Below are 25,553 nucleotides of genomic sequence, written 5' to 3'. Positions count from 1 at the left end.
AGCCTGTGCAGACTAGGACGGCATTCTATTCCAGCTCGTGGTTCAACTGATTCAACTGGTCGGCTAGGCAAGGACCTCAGATTATTCAACAGACGCTTACATCACCATAAAAGACAAATTACATCCCAGGATGCTATTGAAGGATAAGAAGCAATTACGGAAGATTAAACAAATACAGTGTATCATCTCTATAAGCAACAGCAAATCCACACTTAGATTTGCCATTGCTGTGTCTATATGTGGAGAGAGAGAGAGAGAGAGAGAGAGAGAGAGAGAGAGAGAGTTAATATGACACTACTTGGTAAATGGGTATGGCTGATTTGCAAGAAAGATGGTAGACTTTTCATTGTTTTTCAGAAAAATATGATTTGTCGAAATGGCCTTGAAATTGGTCGGAGAACTATAAATGGGAAGGGGGTTCTGAAATTTGGAATGGGTGGATGACGGTAATTGATGTTTTTTGTCAATTTATTAAGGTTCGGGTTGGTAATGGTGCCCGTACTTTCTTTTGGCAAGACAATCAGAAGGGCAATCATTAGCTTAGGGATGAATTTCCTGATTTGTATCACGCTGCATGCAGGAAATTCAGCATTGTAAGAGAAGTTGGGTTTTGAGAAGGGACCCTTCCGAGGTGGTGTTTCAACAATGGGCTGCACTAACACCGGATTTGGCCTTGGTTTCTTTATGGCATCATAATGATGTAATCGCGTGGAACCTGTCTCACAATGGTGAGTTCACGGTGGCTTCGTTCTATGGGGCATTGGGTGTCCCTTCTCCTGTTTGGATGCCAAAAGATTAAGTATGGGGGGTGGGTTACCTTTAGAGAGATCATTGATAGCTTGGTTAATCATTCACTGCAAAGTGCTGACGAAATGTAGGTGTGGTTTTAATCTGGCCAGCAGATGCTCCATCTGTTTTGCTCATGAGGAATCTATCTAACATCTCTTCTGGGACTGCTCCTTCGTACAGACCTTCATCCGGCTGCCTTGGGATGACATGGATATCGTCTGGGACACTGTTGTTCCCTAGACAAGTCTTGAATGCTGATTTTCTCAGGTCTAAAGGAAAGAGATGGGAGTTCGTACGGGTCTGGTTGCTCTCGGCATGGAGCATCATCTGGTTTGAGCACAACAGACCCATATTCATGAACGAGATAAAGAGACCGGATCACCTACTGGAGCAGCTGAAATGGGAGATCACCTGCAGGGTCCGAAGGAAATGGCCAAACCAAGAACTGCGTTGGATTGGCGTTAACAGGGTACTATTTTGACGTCTGGATGCTGAATTACCTCTGTCCAGACTTGTTATTCGGTTATCGCTGCTCTTTTGTTTTGTGATTTGTAGTGGGTGACATCTCATCACTACCACTTCTTTGATGTATGTTTTCACATGCTTCTGTATTCTGACTGGTTCCATTATGAAATATTTTTTTTCTGTCACAGAGAGAGAGGGAGAGTTTATAAATAATATGCCTTGTTCTCTTTCCTCTAAGAACCACATATTGATATAACATTTATACCAGTGCAGCACTTTACACGTTCTAAATTGTAGTGAACTCAATGTACAAGTTTGTCAAGGATGATCCTTGGTTCGAATCTTCTTCTTGGGCGGCTGTCCTGATGATCTTCGAGATAATGGTGGATGTACAATCATATCATCATTATCAGCACACTTTTCTGATACATCCGAAGGTTTCATCCAGAGGCTTTTATCTGGGATCAGGTGTATCGGTTGTGAATATGCCTTCCTATAATTTTCTGCTGTGAAACACTTGTTAACAAACTGATGAACATCGTGATGACAAGAGAGGAGTGCTGCAACAGCATGAGTGCATGGGATGCCATATATCTGCCAACCGCGACATGAACAGTACCGATCGCAGATATTCACACCATGCGTTCCTTGGGTGGAGAGGACCTCAAACTCCACTTCATTCGCTTGAAAGACTTGGCATCGACGTGCATAGCTAAGCGTTTCCGACAGACGCTTCTCTATGGATGGAACAAACACGGTTGTCCATGTTATGGCCTCTTCCAGTCGTTTCTGAAAGCGGTTTATCAATCCTTGATGAATGTGCTCGATCATTTGCACTATAGGAAGGTCTCTGGCTTCAAGAACCCAACTATTGAATTGTTCCACCATGTTGGATGTCAGATGGCCAAACTGAGCTCCCTCAATATATGATGTAGCCCATTGATGAGGTGAAATTTGCCGGATCCATTGAGCAGCCTCCATTGAGATCTCTTCAATTTTTTCCATATTACCTTCAAAGTCGGTTATTGTCAGAGAGTAAGCTGCATTCAGAAAGAGTCTGACCAATGCCTTATTTCCAAACTTCTTTTTAAGGTTCTCGCTCAGATGCCGCAAGTAAAATCCATGAAATGCAGAGGGGAAATTTGCTGCAACTCCTTCCACCACGCCTTTCTGTCTGTTTGACAGGACAGTAAGCATTGGGATACTTTCCATGTTTTGCTCTAATAAGTTGTGCAATTCAGATAGAAACCACATCCAATTCTCATTGCTTTCAACATCAACCACCCCAAATGCCAATGGAAACAATCCACCTTCAGCATCAATTGCTGTAGCTGAAAATACAACCCCAAAGTATTTTCCCTTTAGACGAGCTCCATCAATTCCAAGAAGTGGCCGGCAAGCATTCACAAAACCATAGATGGAAGCATGTATAGCAACAAAAAGGCGTTGAAACCGATGCTCTGTTTCATCGGTCAAGACCAAAGCTACGCTTCCAGGATTAGTGTTCCGAATCTGCTTGCAATATACATTTAAAAGACAATATCCTCCCTCATAGGATCCATATATGTTCTCCATACTGCGCTCTTTTCCACGATAAGCTTGCTTGTAAGATATAGCAATGCCATGCTCTTGAAGAATATCTTGAACAATTTCTTTCGGTTTATATCGAGGATTTTCTCTCAACCGCTGCTCTACAACACTTGCAACCCAGTCAACTGATGCTTGTTTATGGCTGAGGTTACCAATCCCACCACAAGTATGTATTCCTTTAAGAGTCCTAACTGTGAAACTTGGACCACAAGGAAGCTTTGAAGCATGTACTCGCCATGGGCATCCTTCCTTCGAACACTTTGCTGTAAAGCAAGTTGGATTGGATTTAACGGTTTTGAAATCAAACCGTAGTGCAATAGCAATCTCTTTTATAGCTCGACGACAACTTTTGGCATCAGCAAACTCTTGTCCAATGCTCAACGCATGGTTTGTCATGACCATAACAGCACATGGCTCTTTTGTAAGCATTGATGGATATGTCAATGCTTTAACATTAGAAGAATCATTAGCAGCCTGCATAAGGAGAGAGGTTAGATAATCCACAACAGCTTATATGCAAGAAGACCATAAATCAATTAGAAAGATTTACATAAAAAAGAGCACAGAGCCAAAGCAGGATAAGATTGACAACCATAGTTGAAACAAAAACAAAAGAACCAAAAACAACTAGGGTTGAAACAAAACCAAGAACCTAAAAAGCATGAAAAAGCGAAGCCATTTTTATACACCAATTTCCAGAAAGATGAAGAGCGAGCGATGGATTCAACATGATTGTTTCAATCATAGAAATGGTTATTACTGAATTTTGAGACAACTAGACAAACCAACACTACGAAAAATGTTTTCTTAAATGACTACATTAAATTAACCAAGAGCACAGATTTAGATGTATTGTTAGAAGTATGTGTGAGAAGAAGAGCATAATCCCAATCAGAAAAGGGTCACAATAAGAACACCAAGTCCACACTTCTTTGGAATCCTTTAAACACAAGGTCATATGGCATGTGCTATTTACAGATGATCAGTACTTGTTAGTACAGAAAATTATAGAGTTGACACAGTGGCTTAAAAAATTGCAATATCAAAAGCACAATGTAGAACATAAGCTTAACGAACAGATAAATTATAAATAGGCTATGGTTAAAATACAAGACATTGCAGTCTTGCAGCACAAAAAGTTTCAGCCTTAGGGCTTTAGTGCACAAGATGGTCGGTTTTTAAGAACATCTATCAGCATTAGATACATGACATGATGAGAAATGACACAAATGTTATGTAATAAATGGGTGTCTTGATAACTAAGTACGCAAACTATTTGACATTGTCAAAGACGGACTGTTCAATATTAAGCATTGGACAGTAATGAAGTGACCATTGAATGTTGTTGAGATATGTTTATCAAGGTCAAGCTCAAGAGTAACAAAGAGTGAAAAGATAAAAAATGTGTACATTACAAGAAGTTTAGTGGTCACACATTCAAAAAAGGAAAAAATGGAGTGCCTTTAAATAGCTACTTGATAAATTATCCAAAATGAAAAATCATGAGTTGAAGGAACCAGGAGGATGATGAGTAAGATGGCATGACTTCAGGTTTGTGAAAATCTGGAGTGAGAAAGCCACATCCATGTAGATTGGACAAGGCTGCTAATGATGATGCAACCTACGTTTAAACAATCCTTAGTTTAGGAGTGACTTCATGCAGCCCCCAAAACCAAGATTTTGACCAATCTCATTTTCATTAAAACTTGGGTTTTTGGTAAACCAGGCCATGAAAACCCAGGATTTCTTGTTGTTTGGATGACACCTAATTCTGGCCATTTTAAGGCCACCACCATCAGAGCCTAATTCAAAGAGATGGAAAGGTCAAGCGAAACGGTTCTTATCATTTATTCACCCAAAAGCTTATACCATTGGTTGCTTATTTGCAATAAAGTCTCTTTTTTTTTCGAAAAGGAAAACTATTGCATTGTTTCAAAGGTTGAAACAATAGGAAAAGGACATGCAAGAGAAAAATAAATGCCACAAAGAGAGAGATAAACAAATCTCATAAAAGGGTAAATAGTCCAAAACAAAATGTAGTCCACGGGTTCAGAGTCCTCGAAACCATCAGATTTGAAGTGCTTATTGAATGGAAATGGAAGGACTCCTATATCCTCTCCAGAAAGTTATAGACGTATAGTTTGGTCATTACAATAATTATCATTTACATGTCCAGATATTCTGTTGTGGTAAATCAAGCTGCACAATTTATGCATGATTCTAAAAGCATGCACATAGACATCATGATGTGTATTCTCAGGTATATGAAAGGGACATGAAAAGATGACTTGATATACTCTGTTCCTAGTTCACCCTCTTTGGAGGTGATTAAGGTAGCTATGCTAGTACGGGTGCAGACTGGTCAAGTGATCCTGTTACACAAAGATTTACCAAGGGATACTATGTCAAACTAAGTCCTCATTTGGTTTCTGGCATGGTAAGAAGCAGTAACAGTTGCAAGATCTAGAAATGAAGTGGAAAACACACACACACACACACACACACACATATATATATATATATATATATAAATGAAAACCTCCCCAATGGAAACCCTCCCTAACCTCCCCAATGAAATTTTTTGGTGTTTTTTCAAAATTCTTACCATACAGGTGTTCAGCATGATTGATTTACTATTTCGACACTTGGATCATGAATTTTGGATAGAAAAAATGGTATTTGGAGCCTCCAAAATTTATGAAAATTGTATGCCGTTGATTTTGAAACTTATAAAACCTATTCATGCATCGGAATCAAATGCTCCGAAAACTGATTCCTATAAAAACAAGCATATAAATCACATTTGTACAGCTAGAATTTTGAAAAAAAATATCAAAAATCCAATAAAACGTCCATTGGGGAGGTTTGTGAGGGTTTTTCATTGGAGAGGTTTTCATTTCCCTATATATACATACATGGCATCCAAATAGTAGAAATTTGATGCTGAGACATTTACTTATTGGAACAACCTACCACCTATGTCAGATAAGTGCGGGTGTGAAGGATGTGTGCTACATGATGCTTCCCCTGTAGTGTGGCTAATAAGAACCTAAACACACTTCATCTGTGAGGCTTATGAAGTCCTTAGTTCAGATAGGAAGGATAGTTTGGTAAAAATGGGTCTTAGGGTTTAAGCATATAACTATGTAGTCAAAAGCGCTGCGTGGTGCCTGGTCTGTAAACCCTTAAAATGACTAAGCAGGGCTAGTCGAACTAGTCGGTACCCCAATTAAATATAAAAAAGTACACAAAATATACATAAAAATATGTTTAATTCTTTTACTAATAAGATGATTTCATTACACAAGTACAAAATTACACATACAACAACAACAACAACAACTACGCCTTCATCCCAAAACAATTGGGGTCAGCGATATGAACCAAAAAAGAAATTCATTTTGGGTCTTCCACATGAATCCTTTTCCTCCAATCATTTCTATCCAACGCCATGTCCTCGGTGAGGTTCAAAGCATTCATATCCTTTCCTATCATCTCCATCCAAGTCTTCCTAGGCCTACCCCGACCTCTTTTAACTAATATATTTTCCCATTTCTCCAACCTTCTAACTGGAGCATCATTAGGCCTTCGCCGAATATGTCCAAACCACCGTAAACGATTCTCTCGCATCTTATTTTCAATGGGTGCAACACCTACCTTCTTACGTATCTCTTCGTTCTGAATCTTATCTTTTATTGTATTTCCACACATCCATCTAAGCATCCGCATCTCAGCTACACTCATTTTTTGAATATGATGTCTCTTGGCAGCCCAACATTCCGTACCATATAGTAAAGCGGGTCTAATAGTCGTCCTATAAAACTTTCCCTTCAACCGCAATGGCATTCTACGATCGCACAACACTCCAGTAGCACTTTTCCATTTCATCCACCCAACCTTTATCCTATGATTTACATCTCCATCAATTTCTCCATACTTTTGAATGATGGATCCCAAATATTTGAAATAATCATTCACCGGTATATCTTGCTCACCAAGCTTCACTACACTCCCATCACTACTTCGTTGCTTACTAAACCGACATTCCATATATTCAGTCTTACTCTTACTCAACTTAAAACCTCTAGCTTCCAATGTCTGTCTCCATAATTCTAACTTAGCATTAACCCCAGCTCTAGACTCATCAATCAAAACAATATCATCAGCAAACAACATACACCACGGTACATTTTCTTGAATTGATCTCGTAAGCTCATCCATCACTATTGCAAATAGGAAAGGGCTTAAAGCAGATCCTTGATGTAACCCAACCGTTATCGGGAAATTGGTTGTCACCCCTCCACAAGTACAAAATTACACATGCTTTCACAAAATATATTAATATACATATATATATATATATATTTCAATTATTCATAACATATTCAGTATAATAAACAAAATATGCTTTCAACCTTTCACAGAAGCACAATAACACATACATATATAAATAATGTATTACATAATTCATAATGCTAAACATGCTTTTAGACTTTTATAGAAAAATTCATCAAAAACACACATATATAAAAAACATAATCAATTAAAATTAATTATGCATGCTTTCAATGTTTCACCGAAAAAATCCCAAAAGCAAAGTAGCACACACACACACATAAATATAACAACTAAGCATGTGTTCATGATTTCACAGAACAAATCACACAAACACACACACACACACACACACATAGGTGAGAACAAGACAAGAGAGTGAGAGAAACAGAGAGTGAGAACGGGACAACGAGAGAGTGAGAAAACGAGATCATTAGAGAGAGTGAGAGAAACAAAGAGTGAGAACAAGACAGCGAGAGAGTGAGAGAAACAAAGAGTGAGAACGAGACAGTGAGAGAACGAGACAGCGATAGAGTGAGAAAATCAAACAGAGAGAGTGAGAGAACGAGACAAGCAGAGATATAAGTCGTACCTCTTCTTCTTCTTGCTGCTGCAAAATCCTAGAGAGAGAGAGCGAAAACGAGAAAGGGAAAGCCCCTTTCTCCCTTCTATACTTGTGGTCAACGTCAACAAAAAAAGACAAAAAAGGCTTTAGGGCTTAGGTGGTCCCAGCCTAGGCAGTAAAATAGGGGCCTCGCCCAAACTCAATCACCCAGGCGGTGGGGTTGTGCTTGGGCACCGCCTTTGACAACTAAGGCCCTTAGTGGCTTTTGCTCTTCACTTCCGCTCATTTCATTACATGGTATCAGAACCGACGGACCTTGGAACAAGTTGTTCATGGTAATCAAGGGACTGTGTACTCGTAAAGATCGTGGTAGACGTGTTCTTGGCCACTTTTATCGTTCTTTCTATTTTCTCTCTCTACTCTTCTCTCTTTTGTTCCTCCTCTTTAATATGGAGCAAGATGCTAAGATAGATTTTTCCTTCAAGCTTAATGGTACTAACTACATGATGTGGGCTTCCGCAATAGAGAACCACCACAAGGGGAAGAAGCTTTGGAGATATGTGATGGGTACTATTCTAAAGCCTCAACTAAAGCTCACCAAACTCAAGGCACAAAAAAAGCTCTTGAAGAAGATAATCAAACGAAGGCCATTAACGATTACCAACTAAAAGTGGATGGTTGGGAGAGTAACCATGCCAAGATTCTTGCATGGTTTATGAACAATGTTGATATTAAAATATGTACCAACATTGCCAAATTTAGAAAGACAAATGAGACATGGTCATTTATGAAAGACATCTATACACAAAAAGAACTTGCAAGAAAAGATTATAACTACTAAGCAAGGAGACATAAGTGTTTGTGACTACTTTAGTGTTTTAACCCCTTTATGGGATGAGTTAGCACTCCTAAAACCAAAGTGAATAGCCGCCGAGGATGTGGAACTTAAGCGTGAGCAAATGAAAAAAGAACACTTTCTTCAATTTTTGCATGGTCTACGCCTAAAATATGAACAAGTGAAATCATCCCTCTTCTATAGAACTTTCCTATTGCCTCTAGAAGTTCTTGCCGAAGTATGCCAAGAAGAAACTCGTCTTGGGATAACTAGAGGAGGTGATGAAATGTTGGCGTGTCTAGGCCTCGCAACAATGTAAGAATTTACAAGCTTCCACACTTTGGGAGGCAAAATAACATTGGAGGATCAAAAAAGATTATTTGCCACTTTTGTAATGAACCAGGTCACATCAAACCAGCATGTCCAAAGCTTAAGAACAAGGTGGCTTCAGTTGGAGAACGCACACCTAAGAAGTATTAAGCAAAAATTTGTCAACTAACAGAGGCATTGCTTCTTCCTTTCCTCTAGGTATGTGTTCTTTGATTCTTGACTCGAGAGTTTCCTTTCATATGACTCCACATGAGAATATTTTTTCTTATTTATGCACTAACTCAAACTTATCCTACATATGTTTTTACCGCAGATGAAACCTAAACTTTAGATTCTAGATGTGAAATCTCCTTCTCATCTAAGGGTTGCTCCATGCAAAATCTTTAGTTCGAGAAGTTGATTGGGCAAAGCCATAGGAGAGGAGATCTTTACTACATGGATTTTTTGTCTCTTCCATCCAAATCATTTTGTAATTATATCCAAGACAAAGATATTAAAACTTGACATAAAAGATTTGGACATCCAAGTTTTTCAAAGATGCATCTTTTCCCTTTTGGGAAAACTTTTTAAAATAAAAAAGATATTGCTTGCAAATATTGTATTTTTGGGAAAATGAAATCTATTCATTTTCTATATAAAACTTTTATTTCTAAGAGATCTTTTGAGCTGGCGCATTCGGATGTATGAGGTCCTTCTTCGATCATATCGAAAGGTGGTTATTCGTATTATGTTATATTCATTTATGATTTTACTAGATATGCATGGGTCTACTTTCTTCAAATCGGTTGTTTTCTCATCCTTTAAAGAATTTCACATGATGATCAAAAGTCAATTCCAAAGTAATATTTGTATACTTAGGTCCGATTCGGGTGGTGAATATATGTCGAATGATTTTTAAAATTATTTAAAACAAAAGAGAATTTGTCATTAAAGATCTTGTCCTAAAACTGAAGAAAATGGGTTGGCGAAAAGAAAACATAAACATATCATGGAAACCGTTAGAACCCTACTCATCTCTAGAGATATCCCTAAGAATTTTTGGGCTTAAGCCGTTTTAACCTTGACATATTTGATAAATAGAATGCCCTCATCTTTACAAAATATTTTTCCATTTGAAAAATTATTTAAAATGACACTTGATTTCAAGTGTTTACGGATCTTTGGTTGCAAATGCTTTGTGTTTTCTCACAAAAATGATAAATTGTCTCTAAAAGATATTGAATGTGTTTTTATGGGGTATGAAGAGAATAAAAAAACTTATTGATGTTTTGATCAAAAAACCAACAAACTTTATGTGTCTAAGGATGACTTTCTTAGAAAACGAGAATGATTTTGATAAAAAGGATAACAAAGAGGAAGTAGACTATACTTTTTTGTTTGATCTCTTGTTAAGGAAAGAAGATCGTTCTTGTGAATCCAATGATTGTGAATTAAACCACAATGATGGTTTTATTAGTGAGAACACTTTAGATAATGATGTTCATGATGAACACCATGATAATAATGGTAATTTAGAGACTTCTTATAATGATAATAATTTAGTTGAGAGCCATGTTAATAATATACAAGTCCACCCGACGTGAGCAAAGAAATCAACCATGTGCTTATGAAAAATATTCACAAGACCTACCCACAAAGGAGACAACACTTAGGAGATCCGACCGAGTTTTCATTCCACCACATAGGTTTGTGTCATATGATTCTTTTGCACCAAATTATAGAGCTTGCTTGTTAATCCTTCATTCCTACCATGAGCCGTCACATTATAATGAAATAAAAAATTATCCCCATTGGATTGAATCCATGAATAAAGAGTTAGAAGTCCTTCGCAAGGCCCACACTTGGAAAATAGTTGATTTACATTTAGGAAAGAAGCCCATAGGATGCAGATAGGTGTTTAAGGTCAAAACTAAATGTGATGAAACTCTAGAGAGATACAAGGCTAGGTTAATTGCCAAAGAATACTCACAAGAATATGGGATTGATTATAAAGAGACCTTTGCACTCGCAGCTAAAATGACAAGTGTGAGAACCTTAATAGTTGTTGCTTCTATCCAAAAATAACATATTTAAAACAAGATGTCAAAAATGGCTTTGTAAATAAAGAACTTAGCGAAGAGGTTTACATGGATCCTCCGCCTGGGTTTGATGTCGAAAAGGATAAAATTCTCAAGCTTAAGAAGACTTTGTGTGGTCTTAAACAAGCTCCTAAGGCTTGTTATGATTAATTTGAGTTTTCGATCTTGTTATATTGACATTACTTTCTTTGTGAAGAATACATATACTAACATTTTTATACTTCTATTGTACGTAAATGGTATGATTATTACAATAAATGACAAAGGAGCTAATGAAATCAAAATTATTTTAAAGAAAATTTTTAATATGTCTGATCTAGGTTTTTTGAGATGTTTTTTAGGAATTAAAATTGCCTACTCACCCAGAAGATATGTTTTATCTCAAATGAAACTTGTTGCTGACATCTGTGCTAAGTGAAGAATTTTAGATGACAAGAAGGTGAAGACACCTAAAGTTGTAAATGCCAAGTTAAGGCTTGAAGATTGGACATTGCTTGAAGATTTTACACCATATAGACAACTAATTGGATCCCTCACCTACTTGTCTATCATCAAACCAGATATAGCTCACACAGTTCATAGAGCAAGTCAATTTCAGCACACCCCAACCTTTGTGCACATGAGTATAGTCATGAGGATTGTCATATACATTAAAAATTAATAACTAAAGGGCTTTTCTTACCCTCATCCTCATCCTCATAATTAGATTTAATTGCTTATACTAATACTGATTTGGGAGGAAACCCTAATGATAGAATCTCAACAACTGGTTTTTGTGTATTTTTAGGCGATTCTTTAATCTCTTCAAGATGCAAAAGGTAACAAAAAATATCATTGTCTTCAACTAAAGTTGAATATCCTGTGATGACTACGACAACAATGAAACTTGTGTGGCTAATGAACCTTCTTAGAGACATGGAGTAGTCATCTCCAAACCTTCGAAGATGTGTTGTGATAATAAGAATGCAGTTTACATTGCGAACAACCACACCTTATATGAGAAAACAAAGCACATTGAGATGGACTGTCATTATGTACGTGGTGAATATTTGAGAGAAACTATCGAGTTGTTGTATGTTACATCGAAATATCAACTAACAGATTTCTTTACTAAAGTTGTTTCTGCACCTCGGTTTATCTTCCTCCTTAACAAACTTTCGGTGATGATACCGTAAGTTTGAGGGGGGTGTTAAAATATGTATATATATATATATATATATATATATATATATATATATATATATATATTGTAATAGGTAAATGCCCATCATGGGAATTTTTGTCTTTTTACATGTATAATTAGGTATGTCCAATAGGGACAGTTTTGTCATCTTTCCACTTTTTATATTTTGTCTTTTTCATAGTTCATAGGGGCACTATGGTCAAATGACCATAGAGTCATCGTTGGAGCAATCCCAATGGCTATAATTATAGCGTTGGGAGCTCCCAATGGCCTTAAGCCTTGTGTTTTTTGTATATTAATAGGGACTAATTATCCCCATTCAAGAGATGCTTTCCTTAAGCATTTTATCAATAAAAGTTTGTATTTTTTACATTTGTGCACTCTTATATTAGCCCTTGTCAGCTCTTTGTATTGTGCCATAGTGGACTTGTGCTTGTGCACTTTGTGTTTATGCTAGTGTATGCCCTTAGTGGCTTTTGCTTTGCACTTCCACTCATTTCATTGCACAGAAGTCTTCAATCGATGCATAGACATATTTACGTTGTTTTGCAAGAGAAAGGCCCAACCAGTGGTCCACCCTCCTAACATGGGCAGAATGGGCATATAACACACACCACTCGATGGTCGGCATGACTCCGTTTGAGACGATCTACAGCGGCACACCACCCCGCATACAGTCATCGGACTGGCACAACTTCCATCAACACCCTTGACGTTTAACTGAAGGATAGGGACGAGCTACTCAAGACCCTCGTAGCCAACCTCCATGCCACCCAAAATAGAATTAAGCAAAATTATGACAAAGGGTAGTGCGAGCGATAGTTCTAGGTTGGCAATTGGGTATTGTTGAAATCCCTACCTATGTGGCAAAAGGTGAGAGCACAAGCTATCTAGACGTTTTCATGGAACATACTGGGTTCTAGAGAAGATTGGCAAAGTCGCCTAACGGCTAGAGCTGCTAGCTGAGTCAAACATCCACCCAGTCTTCCATGTGTCACAATTGAAACCCTTCAAAGGAGAACCCCCTCAGCTATTGCAGCCCTTGCCAGCATCCAAGGATCAAGATGTTCGTCAACCACTACGGGTCCATGATCAAAGAAGGATCAAATGCAATAGAAGGCTTATAACCCAAGTATTGGTGGAATGGACTGGGGAAGGAAGTGAAGCAACTACATGGGAGAACCTCGATGAACTACTACTACGTTACCCGTCCTTCTCACCTCGAGGACAAGGTGAGAATTGAGGGGAGGAGTGATGTGTTACACGATGCTTCCCCTGTAGTGCAGGTAACTTAAACACACTTCGATTGTGAGGCTCATGAAGTCCTTAGTTCAGATAGAAAGAATAGTTTGGTAAAAATGGGTCTTAGGGTTTAAGCATATAATGTTACGTTGTAATTGGGAAAAGGGAAATTTTTGAAGGAAAGAAATCGGAGGCCCTCCCCTTAAAGTGGAGTTCTCTCTCTCTCATGCTTAGAGTGTCGCCATTATCGACACGACAATAGTAGTTGTCGGGCATTCGCTCAAACACTATTGTTAAGCATAAACTGAACTCCTTATTCTTCTTGGGTCGACAACCATCTCTCCATCATCCCTTCACAGCAGCCACGCGTGAAGGCCCTTGTAGCACTAGTTGTGTGGCAAGCCTGCCTCACATTGCACGCTGGAGAGCACGGGGACGTCGAAAGAAAGGGATCCCGATTGGGCGCTTCGGCGAGGCCGGACTATTCGAGCAGGAGGCAACAATACGACATGATAGTTTCAAGGAACTTGAATGCGAAAGTGTACGTGTGTATATATATACATCCATGCTAAATGAAACATGCTAAATGGATTTTTCATGGTTTTGACCCCATAAATTTATTGGGCATGGTCGATTTACTAGGAATCCACACCTGGATCATGTGTTTTTGATGAAAAAAAATGATATTTGGAGCCTACAAAAGTTTCAAGGATTTTGGACTGTTGATTTTTCAAACTTTATAAAAACCCACCCATGTCAAAATCAAACACTTCAAGAGTTGATCCCTATAAAATCAAGTGCATAGATCACATCTATACACTTAGAATTTAAAAATAAGACGAAAAAACCAAAAAAATATTTAGCATATTTCATTTAGCACGGATGTATTACCTATATATACATATATATTATATAGGGTAACTAAAATATATAAACCAGTCAAATATGTAAACTCATTGAGATTTTCACAGGTTTTCTTGTTTTTTAATAAATTTTCACCGTACGGATGCGAACTAGATGCATGTAGAAATAGACTCTTGGATCATTAGATTATGATCTATGTCACAGGGATTCGGCCAGACAGGTGCCACACCCGTGTCGACGCGACGCGATGCGGGTGCGCGTGCGGGTGCGGCACCGGCTGTGGTCAACCCGACCCTGGGTGCGTTGACCGCACTCAGGATCATTTTGGTCCAATTTTTTGATTTTTTTTTTTTAAATTTTTGCCCTGTGAAATGGGTTGCGGAATTTTTAAAAAAAATTCTGCTGACGGCTGACCACGCAGCGGGACACGCCCCTTGCTGGATTTTGATTTTGGCCTTGATAGCTTCGGTCTCTTTAGAGTTTGCCTATTCCCTGACGAGGACTTCCAGATTCTTCACCTCTCCCCACCCCTTGCTGGATCCCTGCAGGTAGTGATGAGAGAATGAAAGGACGGAACAGCCGAAGCGTGGATGCCTGCTTGCTGTTGCTGCTCTTGTTTTATAAAGGGGCACTTGTGTCCACAACATCTGACGAGCTTCGTTGGCATCCCGATCTTTCTTCGTCAAGGATTTTCTCTCTCCATAATAAATGATAATGGTGGTGGTAGCCTTGGTGGCTATTAGTCTTCACTTTTCTCCTGACGAGATGGGTGATCTAGCCGTAGCCTGGTGTAGACCTCTCTTTTCCACATGTCAAATCCAATAAATTTCTTTTAGCTGTCATCTAGAGTCCAGACTGGAGATCTGTGTGCAACTGTATATAAAATGAAATTTGAAGAACCCTAGGCAGTGGCGTGGCATTGGCGGTGGAGCCGTAGGCCTCGTGAAGACTCTCTCTCCAACAAACCACATCAAACCTTTCGCTTATTTTTTTTCGTGAACACCAAGGAGTTTCAGACATGATTGAATCATGACAGTCAGCAGAACGCAGCAGGCTGGGTCAATCAGATCGCCAATCCTTTCGGTTCATTAATTTTGTCCCGTTGCACCAAAGTACACAACAAGCAGAACGTGGGTAACAAGTCTTCAAACAAACACACCAGCAAAACAAAAAAAACTGGTTATAAGTCCTATATATATATATTTGCCGCACCCCCGCACCCGGGTTTTTTGGAAGTGCCGCATCCCCGCACCCGCACCCGCACCCATGTGACATTGATTATGATGTATAAGAAGGATCTTTTAAAGCTTGAAAATCAACGGCTCAGAATTTTTGTAAATATGAAAGCATAAAAAATCACATTTCTTGATCCGATTACAATGAGCCAATAGTCAATTTCAAGCAAATGAACAATGCTGAATGCATCTTCAGGGCTAGATTTGCAAAAAAAACTATGACAATCTTGGTTCATAGCAGTTTACATATTTTACTAGTTTACATATTTTGGTTTCCCTATATATATATATATATATATATATATATATATATATATATATATATATATATATATTGTGTGTGTGTGTGTGTGCCTATACGTATTTATGTATATAAGATAGATAAAACTGGATTTGGTTAGGGTTAACTGAGTCCAGTTTTGGACAGAAATAGACTCCGGTGCAGTTCACCGCACCTGACACTGCGGTAGCCATGTCGACGCACTGACCTTTTAAAAGTGTTTGTGTTACATAGCCTACCACACAATCAATACAGTATTGCAACAATAAAAGCGTTGTTGCAATCTCAGTCAATCCAGTTCAGCACAACAAGACAGCATATATAATTGGATAATCATTTTGTTCGAGAAAAGGTTGAAAATCAAGAGGTAGAGACCAGATTTATATTCAGTGAACATCATGTTGCAGATTTATTTACTAAACTTTTGCCTGCATTGGGACTTGCAGGCCAAGCTGTGCATGGTTCTTACCAGAGTTACCGAAAGCACCTAGCCTATTGGGGAAGTGTGCTTCCCTGAAGTGCATTTCGAAAGCGTGAAACGTCGCGCTTCCGAAACGCACTGGGAAGCACCAAGTTTTTTTGGGAAGCGCGCTTCCCCTCTTTTTTCATTTTTTATTTTTTTCCCCCTTTGTCGCTTCTCCCTCGCTTCCGAGACGATTCTTGATTTGCATTTAAGTCATCCCACGCTTCCCGCTTCCTAAAATTTTGAAAGTCCCCCGCTTCCTCGACCGGCAACCATGGTTCTTACCCATGCACAACTTGAGAGAGTGGTAAACCTAGCCCTCTTGACTAACAGGGGGTATTTTGGCCATTTGTATCATAGGAAGATGTAAAGTAATACTTATCTTTGTAGAAGTGGTGCCCCTATCATATGACATGTAATATTATCGAATGTATTTTATTATTGTTCACAACCCTCATTAGGGCTACAAGTAATACTCTATAAATACCACTAGTAGGACACCATCCCCATTCAGAAATTTTCTAGCCCATTTTTCTCTCATCTCCGCTCTCTTCTCTTGTTCTTCTTTATTGTCTTCTTCCTCTCCTATATTTCTAATCTGTCTCACCACCAAAGAGCTGCAAGACTGAGTAAATGCGCCCCCCCCCCCCCCGCAAACCCTCTTGTGTGAATGGATAAATTTGATTTAGCAAACCAACAATCACCCACATTTCAAAGAAAACACCAAATTATGTTTCAAAAAGAGGTTTGAAAAGATCAACTTTGAAAAATGAACTAAAAACTTTGTTATCAAAACGTCATCTGAAAAGGGCCTTTGCTATACATTTCTTTTCTCTCAAATATGCATTGTACAATGTTTCCTTTAAATTTCTTTCCTCTTAATAAAGCCATGGTCATTATCCAACAAGTTCACTTGCATCACAACATAATTTTGTTAACATAATATTATTGGTTCTAAAGACTAAATATTGATAGAAAATACACTTGATGACTTGTGACTTGCATAAATTATAACAAAATCTTCCACAAGTGAGAACTTGAAGCACTCCTAGTTGACAACAAGATCAAATATCATAATGTTCAATGGAGAGAAAAAGGGAAATAATGCACAAAGGCCAAAGGACTTTGTTGTCCAACCATTTCATCATTCAAAAGGCAGATGTTGGAAAATGTGTCCTAAGTTAAATAGATCCCAGAAGAATTTCAATATAGTCAAGAACGAAATTTTATGTACCACTTGTCTTCTTGTAGCCTATCTAATGAAATTCAAATTGCTTGCTGCAACATGAACATGATGAGAAATAAATCACAATCTCAAAGCCGCAGCAACCAGATTTTGCAATAATAGACTGTCATACAGATGCTCCATTTTGACTTCTGCTCGGTATCCCATCATATGTCAACTTAAAAATGGTCATATCCCCATATCCACAGCTATCTCCATGTGACAGAATAAACTTTCAGATACTAACAAGTAACACAAGAAATATAATACAAATGATTGCAGTTACAAGAACCAACACCCCCTGAAGACAAAGAAATATGGTTGCTAACGTACGATGAGTATCGTAAAAGACAAGGAAATACACTTATGAAGAAATACAACAGGATAGAAAAGATAATCCCAGAGAGCAAAAAGTAAACCAAAAAAATGAAACTATTTTGCTTGCAAAATATTTGCAGCTTACTGGATATAAAATCAACCAAACACCTTTAGAGAAAAAGTGTACCACACCTAGGGGCAGTAATCGAGCCTCATAGGTGTGAAGTTGTCAGCTCAGGAGCCGTACTGATTTAAACAACTAAAAAAATTATTACCTATGCTCAAGAGTAGCTGTAGCATGATAAATTCACCAAATCTCTTATTTTGTGGGTTCATCACATGTAATCCAAACATAATATGTCCAACCAATCATAATACAAGAGACATCACCTCATCCTAGTAGTACTGATTAGATATATGAGACAATTGAGTTATTACATGAAATAGACAAATGAAGTAGGGCATGCAGAGAGAACAAAATAAACAAAGCAAAAAAGATTCCATAAGATGAGTTCAGAATGCTCACTGAAACGGATGTAAGATTTTCATCTATTGAAGGCTGTTGCAAAGAATTTTGGTTCTTGGATCCTGTGCCAGCTTTAGAAGAGGTTGATCTCATGCCCTGGCCTTGGTTACTTCCAAATCCTTTAGCAGGGCTTGAATATGCTATTTCCTGTCCACCCTGACCTGAAGATGCCCGCCTTGCTGAAGACTGCTGAACGGCAGCAGATTTGGGTGTCTTCAACCTTTTGTCAGTGTTAGCACCAGGACTGATTGGTGTATCAAGGCTAGCATTTTTAGCAGCTGGCATATCATGGTTGTGTTTTCCCTCATAAGTTGTAATGACAGCATTTGAGTCATTTGAAGCCCTCTCAACATGTTTACGAACATTACATCCCATATGTGTGCATTTGTAGTAACTCCTATAGGTATAGCAAGGAGAAAAATTAGAGCAAAACAATATGAGCCAAAACAGTTGGGGAAACTGTGCATTATCAACTTCCAAAAGAGAATATGTACTAAAGGAAGATCAAACCGTCATAAGATAATGAATGCAGCCCAATGCACTCTTAAGATTGTGCTTCTAATATATATATATATATATATTAATATATATGTATGTCCATATGTATGTAAACCAAAATACCCATCAGGGATATTTCAGTCTTTTTACTTTATAATAGAGGTCAACCTAGTAGGAGCTGACTGTACCTTTTATTTGTTTTTACCTTTTTTATAACTTCAATTAGCCGTTGGAATGTGACCGTTGGGAGCAGCCTAAGAGCTAGTTGGGTTATTCCCTATCTCTTTATCTTGTTATAAATAGGGGTTCTCCCCTTATATCTTATATAAAAGCTCTTATTTTTAGTCTCTTGGCCTTTGTGTGGGTGGTGTGGATTGATCCATAAGCGGTTCTTTTGTGGGTTGGTTGTGTTTTTGTAAGCCCATAAGAAGCTCTTGTTTGCTTTTGCTCTTATTTCATTACATGGTATCAGAGACTTGGTGTTCTTGGGTTGTGATTCATTCGGATAAGCCAAGAGGAGGATCATGAAATTGGTAAAGCATCAGTTCGTAGGATTGTTGCATTGGAAAGTGCACCATCAAAGTTCTCTTCAACAAAATTCTTGCTACCTTTTTTTCTATCTCTCTATCTCTCTCTCGTTATTGTAAAAATGGAGGATGAAAGAGAAGTGGTTGTCGCTATTCCCGTAAGACTCAATGATACTAACTAATAGATGTGGACATCAATAGTAAAACATAAAATATGGAAAAAAATTCTATGGAATTTGGTAGATGGCACCGAAAGAGAGCCTAAACTTATACTTATTAAGAAGAAAAATAGAAAGAAAGTGGCTCTTTAAGAAGAAGAAAAGTCTAAAGCCGTCACCGAATATGAGAACAAATACAAAGAATGAAGAATGGGTCGTTCCAAGATAATTAGATGGCTCATCAATAGTGTTGACATCAAAAAATGCTTTAGCTTAGCAAATTTTGATTTTGCTAGTGATGCATGGAAGTATATTAAAAATACGTATAGTATCAAGGATATAACTCACATATGCAATGTGCAAAATAAGGTGAGAATTATTACCCAAGGAGAGATGAACATTAGGGAATATTACAATGTTTTCTCTGTTCTTTGGGATGAATTGACTCTTTTAGAGCCAAAGTGAGCATTTCTACCAATTTGTTAATGGGCTTAGACCCGAATTTGAAGAGACTAAATCGACCCTTCTTAATAAAAGATGTGTACCTACCATAATTGAAACTCTTGAAGAATTAACTATGGAGAAAAATAGGTTAAAAAAATCATCTTTAAAAGAGGAAGAATTCATGCTTGCTACGTCAAGACCCAGCAATCACACAAGGGCTTATAAGCCCCCTCATTTTGGAAGAATTAATGACAATGAAAGAAATTTTAATGATTATGTAAGGAGCCAAAATGATAAAAGAGGCAATCATAAATACAAGAAGAGTGGCAAACTAATATGATATCATTACTATGAGTCGGGTCATATCAACCCTTTTTGCCCTAAAAGAAAGAAAGAATATCAAAGAGATGATAAAAAGGTGGTTTCGGTGGAACCATCTCTTGAAAGAAATTGTGTAGATGACTCTAAATGCATCGGCACATTATCCTTGGCACAACTCATGGAAGCACTATGACCAATGTTCAAGAATCAATCTTCTTTCTTCTCGAGCACGGTCGTATCCACATGCATTGACCCCAAATGAGTCCACACTATCCGAATGTCATACTAACCCAAATGATTCTTAAATTTCAACCGTTTATAAAACTTCTTTAAAAATCAAAGGTTTTGGGTTTTTACAAAAATATCAAACCTTTTTTGTACCAAATATTAGAGTAATACTAAAATTAAATTTAAACCTCTTATTTGTTTCCCAAATTGTAGATCATGGATGTAAAATCTTGTTTTCATCTAATAATTGTTTGATACAGGATCTTCAGTCCGAGAAGTCGATTGGGTGAGGCCATAGAAGAGAAGATCTCTATGTTATAGACAATCTTGAATTATCAAAACATATTTTTTTTAATTTTGTGAAAAAGAAAGATATAGAAAATTGGCACAAAAGACTAGGACATCCTATTGTGTCAAAATTACATTTGTTTTCATTTCTTATAAGTTATAAAGAAAGAGTTTTTGTTTGTGAAGATTGCATCCTTGGTAAAATGAAATCTTTACCTTTTAGGCCAAGTCATTTTATATCAAATAAACTATTTGAGTTGGTACATTCGGATGTATGGGGACCGGCTTCAGTTATATTCAAAGAAGGAGTATCTTATCATGTTGTTTTTGTTGATGATTATAATACACACTCTTGGATATATTTTCTTAAACACAAATCTGAAATATCTGATTATTTCCAAAAATTTCATTGTTATACAAAGACTCAATTTAAAACTAATATTAAAATCTTTAGAACCGATTCCAGAGGAGAATTTGTATTAAAGGATTTCAAAAACTATCTTGTCATACATGGGATTATTCATCAAAAATCATGTCTTTATACTCCTCAACAAAATGGACTAGCTAAAAGGAAACACTAACATATTGTTGAGACTACTAGAACACTTCTTATATCAAGAAATGTTTTGGGCCCAAGCCGCTCTTATGGAGGTTTATTTGATAAATAGAATGCCTTAAAAAACTATTGAAAACATTTGTTCTATTGAAGAATGATTTAAAACATCTTCCGATTACAAAAGGATTTCATTTGCATATGATCTATGCTTTAGTTTAAGGAATAAGAATTTGGTTTGCTAGATTAATGGTATTATCATATAGAAAACATTATTACTCTTTGTATTTCTAAATTCTAAAAGGCTCTCTAACCCATTTCCTAAATGCTTTCTAGTCACTTATTCCTTCCCGTATCAAGTAAAACTAAAAAAACTCACTTTTAACTTTTGGTCTTCACAATCCTTCTTGATTCTGCTTCCCTCTCTAGTCTCTAGCAACCTTGTTTTATCTAAAAAAATTGATCTACTTTTAGGCAATTATGATCTTATTCATGATTGCTTTTATTTCAATCTAATATCTACAAAGTAGTTCATGGCACACTAGGAGTATGTCATGCTTACCACTGTAACCATCTATCACTCAGAAACAAGCAGGCATCTCATACTGGCTACAAAAATGCATGTCTCCACAATAGTGGCATTTGCTTTATCTTCTGGCATCATCTAGACATAGTGAACCTGCAGCACTTGAGAACAAACCACCATGCCATCTTTGCTTGCCGAAGATTTTAGAACATTTTAGCTACTATTTTTGGAAACTTGCTGCAGTGAGAAGCACCAACAATTCTAATAGATTGTTCTCTCGTGAATGTCATAAAAAAAAAAAAGGCAATTCTCCAGTGCAGAACATGATTTGTTTTTCCTAGAATCATCTGGTGCTGACAATATGAAATGAGAGGAATCACGTAAAAGATATTTGTAATTAAAAAAAATCCCAAGAACAAATGCCAGTCTATGCTAATCTCAACTTCCAACTTGCAGAAATTTTCTTCCCAATAGTAATAGATCCACTAGTTCATTGTTTGGGTAAACATCAGTATACTTCTCAAGCTAGAGAACAGCCAACATCCTTGTATTAAGGCCCTACAATTGAACTGTCCTTATCTTGCCATAATCCCCAATAACCTAAAGTTTCCCAAAATATTTTATGGCTTAAACTAACAGCTGTTTATCTAACATTAGGTTAGATCAAATGAATGATACTTACAACAAGGGTACTGGACTTAAAACGCTAATGGGAACAGCTAAAAGTAAATCCTAAAGAAACTTGGAATCTTGCATGCTATTTAGTTACTGCAAGGCCAGTGTAAGATCGATGCAAACCTAGGTACTGTGAGCAATGTTCAAATGGTGTATTCACATCTTTACAGAACTTCAATCGGAAATGCAGTGCTAAGGCAGAACATAAAAGATCAAGGAGACAACCACCATAATAGTTTGGTAGAAAAGAACACCCACCTGGGGTTGGGATTCCCCTTCACAATTTTCTGCCCATACTTACGCCACCTGTAGCCATCATCCATACTATCCTTTTCATTGGTTGAATGAACCACAACTCTAGGCTCCCTTGGTGTCTTTGGTGTTGTGGGAGCAGAATCAAGCAACAGAGTGTCCATGTTCCTGCAATGCATGAACCACAAGAGTCTCAAACCATTTAGATGTATATCAAAACATGAGCAAACAATGCCATTGGCCATACTTTTGTATGGATACTGGCTCAATGCCATGCCGCCCATCTAGCATGACATCAGCATCACCCTCATCATCAAAGTCACTGGATCCAGAAAACTGTCTAGGAGATGCAGGCCGATCATCGTGATCTCTTCTTGCTAAGGAAGAATTGGTTTCATAAAGGTTCCCACCAGCATAAGTTATGGATTGGGTTTGTGATGCTGTATGTGCTTTCCCATGTAAGTTTTTATTCCCCCCGGTGGATCTAGCAGGTGAATCCCTTCCTCCAGTAGTAACCATGCGCCCTTGAGAAGCCTTGGTTGCTTTTCCATCAAAAGCCCCATACCTTCCACCACTCCCACCAGAAGGCACCCTTTCAGCAACAGTTACAGAATTGCCCAACCAAGTCGAATGAGTAACCTTCTTATCAATGTTGTCATTCCTTGCAACATGCGCGACAACACCTAAACGGTCTTCACGCGATGCCAAATTGTCTTTCACTGATACCATATCATTCCTTCCACCAGGAGCAGTCCCACCCTGTAACACGCTACTTTTTTCATTGTCTTTCCCATCCGCGCCCTCGCTCTTCCCAATTGAGGACAACACGCTTTCTTTGGCACGCCGAGTCTGCTGTGGTGGTTCGTGGTTATGCTGGCCTTTATAAACAATCTCGGTCACAAGGCCGTCCGACGACCTCCCCACCTTCTTCTTCATGAAACAATCAGGGTGGGAGCATTTGTAGTAGCTCCGAGGGTAGTCTGTACCCTTAACCTGCTTCTGCCCATACTTGCGCCAGTTGTACCCATCATCCGACGGAAGGGGAGCAGGATAATTCTTCTGATCCGAGTGCACAACAAAAGCCACATCCGACGAAGGTGCCGCATTTGTGTTCTCCTGAGATTTCTGCTGTACCAGAGGAGTAACCGTCATGGCTGCCGCCCCCGAAGGGTGCGAGTACGCAGATTGGAGTTGAACGTGTGCTTGAACCTGGGCTACCGGATGATCAACTTCAGCCAGTACTCGTGGAGACGAAATCTCGAAGTGACCCTGCGCACAGCAAGCATCAAACACCATAATGTCTACACCCCTCAATTACTACCATATGCCATGCAAGAGAGAGAGAGAGAGAGAGAGAGAGAGAGAGTTGGATGACAACCCTCCCCCCCCCCCCACACACACACACACGACGATCATTCCAAAACTAAAAAAGGAAGAAACCTTCTGGGAATTATGCAAAAAAATTTGAACTGCAAAACTCAAACCCGGAGCTCGAATCGACATCAGCAAAAAGAACAACGAAAGGTGGGGAGTAAAAAAATGGGGATTTTGGAAACCCTAACCCTAGAGAAACGCAGCCAATTATCCGAAACAATCAACACACAGCCCCAGAAACGAGAGCCAAACCCTACGATACAGCACACCACTCCATAAAACCCCAACATTCCGGCAAACAAAATCAAGCTAACACATCACAAAGCTCAACTACAAAAGTAAAATTCCCATCTCCCGAAGAGCAAGCGAGCGAGAGCGAAAGAGTGGGAGAGAGTTCGGCGAAGAGCCAAAGAGTAGAGGGAAACCCCACCTGGTCGTGGTGGATGAAACCGGAGGATTCCGGCGAGGGGATCAGCAATGGCTGCAGCTGGACCGCGGAGGATTTGGAGTCGGGGCTGTGGCCGACAACGAGGACGGCCGCAGAGTCCGCCGTGGAGGCCATGGCGCCGGAGAGCAAGCCGGAGAAGAACTGCGAGTCGGAGCCGCCGGAATCATTGCCGGAAAACATGGTCGAGACGGCAGCCGTCGGCTTCTCGGAGGGCTTGAACATGGGATGGGGAATTCCCGACTCTCCACCAACCCGTGCCTGGTTTTGGGTCATCCCAGGGCGGTTTTCAGGTGACGGTTTCTCGGTTGCCCGCCGGTTTCCGGACGGTCGTGGCCATGGGTTTGGGTCTCGACCGGGTTTTCAGACGGACTGGTCTATAGCTCGAGAGGACTCGCTTTTTGGTCTCACATCACAATCCCAAAACAGACCACTCTCAACTCTCTCTCTCCCTCTCTCTCTTTACACTTCTTTGTCTTGAAGGGTAAATCGTTGCTAGGATTATATGAGGGAGATTGATCCGTTTCTCGTTTTGACTTTTTCTTTTTCTTGGTTATTACTTTGCTACCCTCACCACTTCTCTCTTTTACCGTTCCCCCTTTTCACATTTAATTTAATTCACTGAGTCTACTAAATATTCTCACTCTTGATAAAGTAAGAGGCAGGGTGACTCAAAAAAATATAAAGAAATTAAAAAACATCATCAAGTCTGCACCAATACTAAACTTCTTAGTTTTAGATTAAAGGTTTAAAAAAAAAAAAAAAAACTACCATCGATCGACTGTTGTTAGTTTAAAACTTTAACCTTGGTTTTGCACTAACCCCATTATTTAAATTTATTATTTTGCCTCAGTAAAAAAAATTGTGCATAGGCTTTTGTGGTGCTTAGTTCAAGATGTTTTTTGAGTTTTGCCTTTAATGTGGAAACCCTATCATGTTGA

The 25,553-nt window shown here is 38.6% G+C and overlaps 1 protein-coding gene across 1 annotated transcript; it reads right to left on the bottom strand.

Moving 5' to 3' along the window:
* Positions 1-1,389: 1,389 nt before the first annotated feature.
* LOC149842129 (uncharacterized) lies at positions 1,390-25,092 on the bottom strand. Its single transcript, XM_089998925.1, has 5 exons — positions 24,598-25,092; positions 23,041-24,062; positions 22,800-22,961; positions 18,324-18,720; positions 1,390-3,318 (listed from the first exon to the last, which is right to left on the bottom strand). Exons 1-5 carry the CDS (start codon positions 24,886-24,888, stop codon positions 1,573-1,575), a joined length of 3,618 nt encoding a protein of 1,205 aa, XP_089855051.1. The 5' UTR covers positions 24,889-25,092; the 3' UTR covers positions 1,390-1,572.
* Positions 25,093-25,553: the final 461 nt, after the last annotated feature.

This window comes from Nuphar pumila, chromosome 3 (genome assembly GCF_984573655.1).
Source record: "Nuphar pumila chromosome 3, dmNupPumi1.hap1.1, whole genome shotgun sequence".
NCBI classification, from domain to species: Eukaryota; Viridiplantae; Streptophyta; class Magnoliopsida; order Nymphaeales; family Nymphaeaceae; genus Nuphar; species Nuphar pumila.
This window is presented reverse-complemented; position numbering and strand designations above follow the sequence as displayed.